The sequence below is a fragment of the Copidosoma floridanum genome, unplaced genomic scaffold, assembly GCF_036245765.1.
Source record: "Copidosoma floridanum isolate Cflo_tuat_1 unplaced genomic scaffold, Cflo_Japanese_pri ptg000012l, whole genome shotgun sequence".
Taxonomy (NCBI): Eukaryota; Metazoa; Arthropoda; class Insecta; order Hymenoptera; family Encyrtidae; genus Copidosoma; species Copidosoma floridanum.
Window position 1 is genome coordinate 3,912,951 of NW_028321889.1, and position 9,919 is coordinate 3,922,869.

At 41.1% G+C, this 9,919-nt stretch overlaps 1 protein-coding gene across 1 annotated transcript; it reads left to right on the top strand.

The window, feature by feature from the left end:
* The first annotated feature begins 2,713 nt into the window (after positions 1-2,713).
* On the top strand, positions 2,714-9,653 carry LOC106637351 (uncharacterized). The gene is made up of 7 exons (XM_089590355.1): positions 2,714-2,732; positions 4,759-4,927; positions 5,026-5,058; positions 5,098-5,121; positions 5,208-5,429; positions 8,553-8,774; positions 9,484-9,653. The coding sequence occupies exons 1-7, from the start codon at positions 2,724-2,726 to the stop codon at positions 9,651-9,653; spliced, it is 849 nt and encodes a 282-aa protein (XP_089446481.1). The 5' UTR covers positions 2,714-2,723.
* The last annotated feature ends 266 nt before the right edge of the window (positions 9,654-9,919 follow it).

Here is a 9,919-nt window from a genome sequence, read left to right on the forward strand (position 1 = left end):
ATATATATTGTATATTGAATATATTTTCTGCAGAGCTCCGAAAAACGTGTAAAAACACAGATAAACGTACTTTTGTTGAAAATGTAACATTTTCAAATAAAAAAATATGAAATAAGCATTAAAAATATAAATTACAAACCTCAATTTTCCAACCCGATCGAAAAATCCATCGTTGCAATAATGTCCGTCGTAACAAACGAATTTTATCATTTTCGGTATTTCCATTATTTACATAAATTTCCAAATCTAAATGGCCCGACACGCGAAAGCCTTTGTTTTCCTTCATCTCACAATTTTTAAGAGACTCTGTCGTACATACATGTATTACACCTACTCCAAGACACTGTTTATCCCCGAAACTGATTAATTGTATCAAAACAAGGTCTCTTTATCATGCATATATGTATACCGACGCGTATATATCCACAGACAAATTTGCAAGCCCGTCTACACATCGACATTTTATTAAGACGTTCATCGGCATCGCGGAGTCTAATAACTTTCGACTGTATCTCACATGCTTTCGTGCATCAAAAGCGCAATGGCTCCGAAGAAGAGTTATGAAGGTACTTTAGCACCGATGCGCATATATAACTGTATATATATATACGTCTGCACATATATATCAAGTATATGTTACATAGATGCGAAGGAGGAATTATGTAACGATTATTTTAGCCACTGCAGGATGACGTTACTCCATTTATATATGTACCTATATCCATCCTTTATATATTTTTTGGCATAGGTACACGATTTAATACGAAATATACATTATACATACGCACTTGCGCCACTCTTATCTCGTAACGTAAGTACTTGTGTGCTTAAATTTAATATACGTACTCCCGTAAGCTGAATTAATATCGATTCTATATGTATGATGAGAAAATCGGCAAGCTTCGTCCAACCCTGCGTACATGCGTAAATTATAGCAAGGAAAAAAATTGTAATCCAAAGAGTCTGCCGTGATGAAAGTGAGCCTCGGGAGCTCTCGTTTGGATGAGAAACGAAGTAAGTACGGCACGCGAAAAGGGAGAAAAACGCGCACCGACCGCAAATAGGCCAGATGGAAAAAGTCGCGACCTTCGCGCGGACCTCGCTTCTGGCTGTTTTTTTTTTTTTTTTTTTTTTCCTCCTAGTGAAAGATGAAGAGCAGTAGTGCATAGTAGTGCTACGGAGGAGGAACATTAAAATCCCGTCGTAAAAAATCGAGAAGAGCTAGGATTTTGCACGTATAGTTTTTTCAGCGAAACGCAGTTGGCCTACCATTTGTTTTTCAAATATGGATTTAAGCGCGCTTTTGTGCACGTACACTGTGCACACATGTACATGCACGCGAATAGCACGAACGGGTCTAAAATTATTATATTATATGTGTACAATCATCGTCATTATCATGATTGTTATTGTGTTTTGTATAACATTTTAAATTAGGCGTAATGGGCACACACTGTGCTATAATTATGCTGTATTATTATTGTACGTAATGTACTTGCAGTTATGTGCACGGGAAGACAGAAAGATGGTAAAGAAACTACTGGTGCCTGCATCAGAGGTGCATGTATATATACATACGAAGATATTCTTTGTTATTATTGTTTCAAGTACAGAAAACTATAACTTGTAGGTGTACCCACACGACCACATGGTTATCAATTAAAAGTAGGTGTTGAAAAAAAAAAAAAGAAAAAAGTACCATATTTGTCCATAAACACCAAATGTCATATCGACTTGCCATACAAACTAGGTTGGCAATAATAATACTTAGATGAACCCGTATGCAATGCGATTCATGCGAACGGCGCCCCAAAACATTCCCGCGATGACGCATGTGAGTAATATACGCGGACAAGACAAGCTGGCGCTCCTCTCTTCACTTGTTGCGAAACGCCACCAAGCGAGACTCCCCCGAAAAAATCAACCATCGCCCGCCCCTATGGTACATACATCCATACCAAACCTATGAACGTGAAATTTGCTCGATTCTTCCGATACTAATCATCATTTTTTTCTCGAGCATGAAAAAGTAAGTTCAAGTGGTGTCGCAGGGGATGCCGATTTATACTGTACATCGTGTAAGTAACTTACTCGATCGCGAATATCCTCCACGATTATTCTGTCCCAGGTGAAAAGGCCCAGGAAAAAAAAAATTCGTTCACCCAGGCGATGACGATTAGCAAGGCGTTCTTAGGTACCCCGTGTATCCCCTCGGCACAATCATCCTGTGACCCGAGCAAAAAATATTTGCAAATAGCATCAACGAGCGGACATATAACCACGATAAAATATACATCGACTCGTAGACCAATGATCCAGTACGGGTAAGTGCAGCAGAGCCACGAGAGAAAAGGAGTAGTGCATCGGAGGTGGAAGAGGAGGAGTCGACGGTGGCGGGTGAGAGGACGATGATGCTCTGCTCTTTCACTGGTGCAGAGGAGGAGAGGCGCTCTCGCGTATAAAAGTTGGCGCGGGAGCAGCCAGAGAGCGACAATAGCGTGGCGCACGCACGGCCCAGTCGCGCCAAACATCTCTCGCTAGTTTTTGCCGCGTTTTGGTTTTTCATTGCTTTCTTTTTTTCTTTTTTTCTTTTTTTTTTTTTTTTTTTCTTCTGCAACAAGAGGAAGTTACTTTTTTTTGGTTTTGTTACTTTGTCGCTGATTGTGCACCAACAGAGGAGCCCGTTCGAGTTCAGGGGGATCGTGCACGAGCCAGGAGTCAACATGAAGCTGGTAAACTGCTGAGAGGGGCCTTTTGTTTTTATGTTTGGAGACCCTTGGGGCCGTTTTTTCCATTCCTTGAATTGACATTTTTTGTAGTTGTGGGGCCTTTTGTTTTTACGTTTGGAGACCCTTGGGGCCGTTTTTTTCCATTCCTTGAATTGACATTTTTTTTGTTGTTGTGGGGCCTTTTGTTTTTACGTTTGGAGACCCTTGGGGCCGTTTTTTTCCATTCCTTGAATTGACATTTTTTTTTGTTGTGGGGCCTTTTGTTTTTTTGTTTGGAGACCCTTGGGGCCGTTTTTTCCATTCCTTGAATTGACATTTTTTGTTGTTGTGGGGCCTTTTGTTTTTACGTTTGGAGACCCTTGGGGCCGTTTTTTCCATTCCTTGAATTGACATTTTTTGTAGTTGTGGGGCCTTTTGTTTTTACGTTTGGAGACCCTTGGGGCCGTTTTTTTCCATTCCTTGAATTGACATTTTTTTTGTTGTTGTGGGGCCTTTTGTTTTTACGTTTGGAGACCCTTGGGGCCGTTTTTTTCCATTCCTTGAATTGACATTTTTTTTTGTTGTGGGGCCTTTTGTTTTTTTGTTTGGAGACCCTTGGGGCCGTTTTTTCCATTCCTTGAATTGACATTTTTTGTTGTTGTGGGGCCTTTTGTTTTTACGTTTGGAGACCCTTGGGGCCGTTTTTTTCCATTCCTTGAATTGACGTTGTTTTTTTGTTGTTGATGTTGAAACAGAGCCAATCTAAAAACGTCACAAAGAATTTTTAATTAGAAATAGTATTTTTGCGTTTATTCAAATGACATGAAAATTTTTCATTGCTAGTCAAAAGTATGGAGGCCCGTAAGGAGATTTTACGTAGCTGGTCCTTCGGTCTTTTACAAGAACGGGCCAGGAAACATTGTACAGATCTCGAGTTTTTGAGTCTTACCCTATCCACAGTTTATTTGAAAAATTGCGTTATGTTTATACGAAAAAAAAAAAAAAAATTTGTTCGTAATTGGGACGTTGCGGTAATATATAATTGGTTTGCCAAATCTTCACCATCGACGTATCACGACTTCGGTATCCGTTACTCAGCGATATAGATAAATTCATCCATTTTTGTATTTTGTAATTTTATTATAAATCCTCTACAGCTTCAAAAGAAATATTCAAACCTTCGGATTGAGTGTACAGTGACCAGTAAGTGTGCTCGCCAAAGTGTAGTTTCAAAGTGTCCTGAACTGTGAAAAAATAAAAGACCAAAGTGTATTTCCATGGTTAATTAAAATCACTTACGCGGTAACTCAACGCAGTTCGATCGGTGTATCTTTTTTCCAGAAAAAAAAAAAATAAATAAATAAAATAAACGGAATTAATCATATTCAAGAACTCGTAAGCTGACGACAGAATAAAAAACAAAATTATTTTAGTACGAAAACGACATGTCACATGTGGTTAATTTACGATTGACGGTAATATACTTTAGGATTATTCGTAAATGCAATTTTTCGGAATTATAGCCTCTGGTTATTTCGTCATTTCTGACAAAGAATATTCAAAGTGCAAAGTGATTATGTATTTATTATGATCTTAATCGAGTGGTTTTAAATTGCAATCGATGCGGATCGTTTGGTTTTTCTATAAAAAAGACACCGCTCGCCGTTCCAACTGTTCCAAGTAAGGGGTAACGCCCGCGTTTTTTTTTATAAAATTATGAACGAAGCTAAAAAATTGGAGTAAAAAAAAAAAAAATAATAAAAATCGCAACGTAACCCTTATTTAACGCCCTATTTCCCTGTACCAAAAATCACTCTCGAGTTGAAAAACTAGTGAAAAACTTAAATGGTCAAAGCGTTACTGAAATTTCATCCTACGGAACTCAAATTTTTCGGCTCCGTTCAACCGGAAAAACTACCCAAGATACCGGTCGTTTTTCTTGGAGCTTCTAACCTTGGAAAAAAAAAAAAAAAAAAAAAAAGAAAAAAAGATGAAAATAACTTAAACATCCAAGACACGCGATTGGTATACGCTTTTCCTTCGGTTGCAGCAACGGTCAGCCGCCCTACTGATGGCAGTGGTGCTCGCGGCGACCCGTACGTCCTTGGGCGCCCGACTCGACAACACATACCTACCGCCCGGTAGCGCGGGATCTGCCGGTGGCAGCGGCCTCCAAGCCCCGGGCTTTGGCAGCCGACCCGGGGCCGGGGCTGGCTTCGGCGGCTCAGGAGGTATACACACCACCGATTTTTGTATCGTTCGGCGCACTTTGTTTCCCGAGTCGTCCGTGATAAAATAAAGTTTTTTCCACGCACAGGTGGTGGAGGCGGCGGATTCGGAGCTCGACCGGGTGCTGGCAGCGGTGGCTTCTCGGCTGGTGGAGGAGGAGGAGGCTTCGGTGGAGGCGCCGGTGGTCCCGGTCGGTCCCTGTTCACCACAGCCGCGCCGTTGACAATTTAGTCTCATCGTCCATTAAAATTCGCGTGATTGCAGGTGGAGGTGGGGGAGGTTTCGGAGGTCGACCGGGAGGTGGTGGCGGCGGAGCAGGGAGCGGAAGCTTCGGGGGAGCGGCTGGAGGTGGCGGCGGTGGCTTTGGAGCCGGGGGCGGACCGCCGATACCGATAGTGGCGTTCGACGCTCAGAACGGGGGCGACGGCAACTACAGGTACAGCTACGAGACCGGCAACGGCATTCAGGTGCAGGAGCAGGGACAGGCGCAGGGTGAGTTTTTAACAGACATCGCTACACCGAGTGAGTCTAACTTTTTTTTATTTATTTTTATTAATTTTAATGACAATCGAGAGCTCGGTGTTTCACTGTGTACCGTTATCCCCGAAATGATAAATACATGTGTTAGTGAAAGTAGACAATTTTTTTTTTTTTTTTTTTCCAACCCAATTTGTTTTGCATTGGAACAATCGTGCTCTTTTACATCACAAACTTCAAACCACCGGCCGGTTTCTCTCAATACCTCCCTCGCGTGTGCAACATTAATTGGGATCGTATCATAAATTTCTCTTGATAAACGTGTAATAACACAAGTCGTAACATATAAAAACCACATGGCAACAGAACTACCATTTGGACGGTGGGTAATGATGATCGCGGGGGTGTGTGCCTCGATAATAGGTATACACGGGGAAAATAAAACGGACACGCGCGAGTGTAAGAACCAAAGTATATCGCGACGCATTGCAACATTCTTTATACGTGTATAGGTATACGTGGTAACATTATAACAATCGCGTATGTTACAAGATACCGGCAAGGTATACAATAGTCCGTTCGCAGTAACGACCCTTCGTTTATTTATTTTCTTAGCTAAAAAAAACCAAAAATTGCTCAATACCATCACCAGAGCACTCAAACGACTCTATATAATAGGGTTACAGTACATTCACACGTACGTATACATGTTATACATATTATGTACCTGTACGACTGATCGCGGCGATCCGAGCCACTCGAGTAAAAATTAACCCCCTCGTACGTAAGTACAGGATAACCGTAACGCGACGATTTTCAATGTAATGATCGTCTTTTAATTTTTTTTTTTTTTTTTTTTTTTTTTTTTCTTCCAACCAACGTAAAGAAAGAAAGAAAAAAATTAAAACAAACGATTCTCCATGTCTTGCCGCACATGTGTTTCAGTAGAAGCGAACCGGTTACGTCAGCCGCCTCTTACTTATATTGGTATACATGTACCGAATCATGTAGACAACTTATGACTAAGCTATAAATGGTCCATGTATGTATGTATGTATACCTACAGGTGCATTGTACACGTATGTACCTACTAGCGTATCGTAGATAATATACATGTGTACTGCACTACTGCCTATATTATAATGGCTTTCATTGTTCAATTACCCCCCTGTGTGTACGTGCGGCCTGAAATAGCTCACTTGTATATTATATACAGAGCCAGACACGCGCGTATACATTAGGTGTACGTATACCCGTGCATTACAGGATCCATATAATAGCGTCGTTTCCAATTTCTTTCTTCTACATTGTACACTTATTTCGATAATGTTCCGTTCGCGCGGTCCAAACGATGCTGTAATAGATTGGAAATACCATCCCATACAATATATAGGTACACAGTTTGATTCTTTGTTTCAATGAGTTTGTTTTTATACATACATATTATATGGATGCAATGTTTGGCCATTGCAACAACGCGAACGAACGTTAAAAAAAAATCTTTCAAAGTTTATTTCGAGGGAAATTTGTTTAAAAAGGACTCCACGGTTGGTCCTGGTAAACGTTTCCCTTTCAGTCTACGGCAACTCCAATTCTATCGGGTTGTTGATCGGAAATACGTCCAAGCGAGGATAAATTTTGTAATTGGCTGAACACCACCTAGTTTTTTTTTTTTTTCTTCGTTATTTTTTTCAATGCCGTAATCATTGTCATTATATCATTCAACCGATCCCTTACGAAGTCGTCCATCGGAAGAAGTATCGATCAATAAAATTATTGTTAAATTTGTTGCAATTTTTGTTGGCATTTCTATATCGATTCGGAGTTATCAAGGTATATGAGGAAAAAAAAAAAAAAAGAAAAAAATGCTTAAAGCCGTAGCACAACCATGTCGAGAAATCACCGCCTTACCTATACACTCCATCGAGTCAACCTACAAGACCGAAATATTTTCGGATGAAAATGAAGAAAAACAAATAAACACCGCTCACGGAGATATAATATATACATATGTATCGAATGAAAAAAATGTCTGAAAAGAAGAGCCACCCGTAGGTACATACGTAACCCTGCACACACGTGTATACCTACACCCAAAGAGAGTTTACAGTGTAATGATACATCTCTCGCGCGCGAATCCTCTCTCCGTTCCCTCACCTCCACCAAAAGATATAATAATGAGCCCATGTACTTATGTGGTGTATATGTACCCCAACCTCTGTACCTACGTGGCTGATGTATGTATATACATATAGGTTGCACGTAATCGTGCGTTGCGCCGAGCTTTCTCACGAAAATTACACGTTGGTATGCCGTACACGTAGTATACACGTGATGATCCATCGGTTATTCCCCTCGAGAAAGAGATATATTTGCCTTTGGGTTTTGATTGATTGGTTTTCCCGGGACAAGCGCTTATCGGCGATCGTAAATGTTGATGCTGGTGGAGGGGGGGGGTACAGATCGAGTAAATTAAATTTTCGAGCGCGCGATAATCACTCGATAAGCCCCCGCGTGTGCATTATCGTTCCGCATCGGCAGATGCTGATTTTTTTTTTTTTTTTTTTGCTTTCGGACGCCAAAGAGGGGAGTAGGTGCGCGCAGTGAGGGAAAATCGGTTGCGCAATGAAAATCGCGTGCATCCCGTGCAGTGATTCAATTATATACCTCTGCGCGCGTGTGTGTCCTTTCTCCTCATTGTGGGATCGCGCTTATGCAACGTTGCAAAAACGTTTACACTTTTCGGATCGAAGAGCCTTTTTTTAAGACATGAATCCTTATCCGCGTGAATAACGATTTTTTCCGATATGGATCGTTAATGTAAAACCGGTCTCACCCGATCGTGCTGCTCGCGTGTGGTTGTTTTGATGGTATATCCAACGTTTAATTACTTTCCATAGGTACCGAATTTACGCATGATTTTTTACATGATAGTCCTGATGGAGGGTAACCGAGAAGAATTTACGGGGAATTTTTTCAAAAAGTTGCCCTTCGTTGTAAGTAAATTTTAAGCTGCTATACTGTACAATGGACTCGAAAAGTCAAAGACGCGACTATACGCGAGAACATAAGCTCTGATCAAACCAGCTTATCGTGTGCGTACGTAAAAAAAAAAAAAAAAATAATTAAAAAAAACAGGTAACTCAGAAGCGGTGAGCGGCTCGTACAGCTACACGGGCCCGGACGGCCAGGTGTACACCGTCAGCTACACGGCCGACGAGACGGGCTTCCACGCTTCGGGCAACCACCTGCCGACACCACCGCCCGTACCACCTGAGATCGCCCGGGGAGTCGAGTTGGCTCTGGCCGCTGAGGCGAGGGGAGAAAACCAGGATGGAAGTTACAAGGGCGAGGGAGCTGGTGAGTTGGAGCGTATTTTTTTTTTATTTATTTATTTTTTTTTTTTTATTGTTGAGGGCGAAGGTGCGCGTTGTGATTTTGGATCGTGAAATTTTCAATACAATTTGATAGAAAAAAACGATTTGGGGGAATAAAAGAGGCCAAACAGTTGAAAAAGTGTTTAAATATTTTTTAAAAAATACTTGAGAGTAAACTTTAATACACGTGAAATTTACTGCATTTATCTTTTCGAAAATTTATCTTTCCAAACATATATTATATTGTACACAAAAAAATTTTATTCAGAAAAACAGCTTTTTTTTTCCAAAATAATAGTGCCCAAGTTCATTGATGACAGAGAAGTAATTGAACTTTAATAGTCATTAAAAAAAGGAAAAAAAAAGAAACAGTTTGAAAGATAAAAAGACCGAATTATAAATTGGTATAGTAAAAATGAAAAATAAATGTATGGAAGGACGGACAGTAAGGAGATTTTTGAGCCGAACAGGGTGTGAATCATGAGCGATATACCGTAACGATTGTTCCTTGGTGATGTATTTAATGAAAATTCACTGAACGTCTTCTAATGAAGTATTAATGAAATAAACTCTGAGGATGCCGGGGCTGAATCGATCCCCTCACCAAACAAAAACCCAAGTCCCTACTAAGCTGTTGCTGTTTCTCAAATTCCCAGGAGGTGGTGGTAGCAGAGGCGGTGGCTACCAGGGAGGTGGCGGAGGTGGCTTCGGCGGCGGATCGGGCGGTTTCGGCAGCCGACCCGGTGGAGGCGGCGGTGGCGGTTTTCCAGGCGGCAGCGGAGGCGGGGGATTTCCCGGGGGTACCGGTAGCGGCGGCGGTGGAGGCGGCTACCAGAGCTCGCAGGGAGGGTACAAGTACTGAGCTCAACTTACCCTCTCGACCATCGAGTACAACATTTCTACGTATACACACGCTTATGACAATCGTTGAGCGAGACAACATATTATATATTATGCGCTTGTGTTGTATTATTATGATTATTTTAATTGACGTACGAGCGCGTCGTGCAATGATATACAATCGAGCTGCCGCGATGAAAAAATACACCTGTTTTTTTTTTTTTTTTTTTTTTCATTTAATATCATATTTCTTTTAAATATAGGCTCCGTTACGCGTGTTCGATTCTT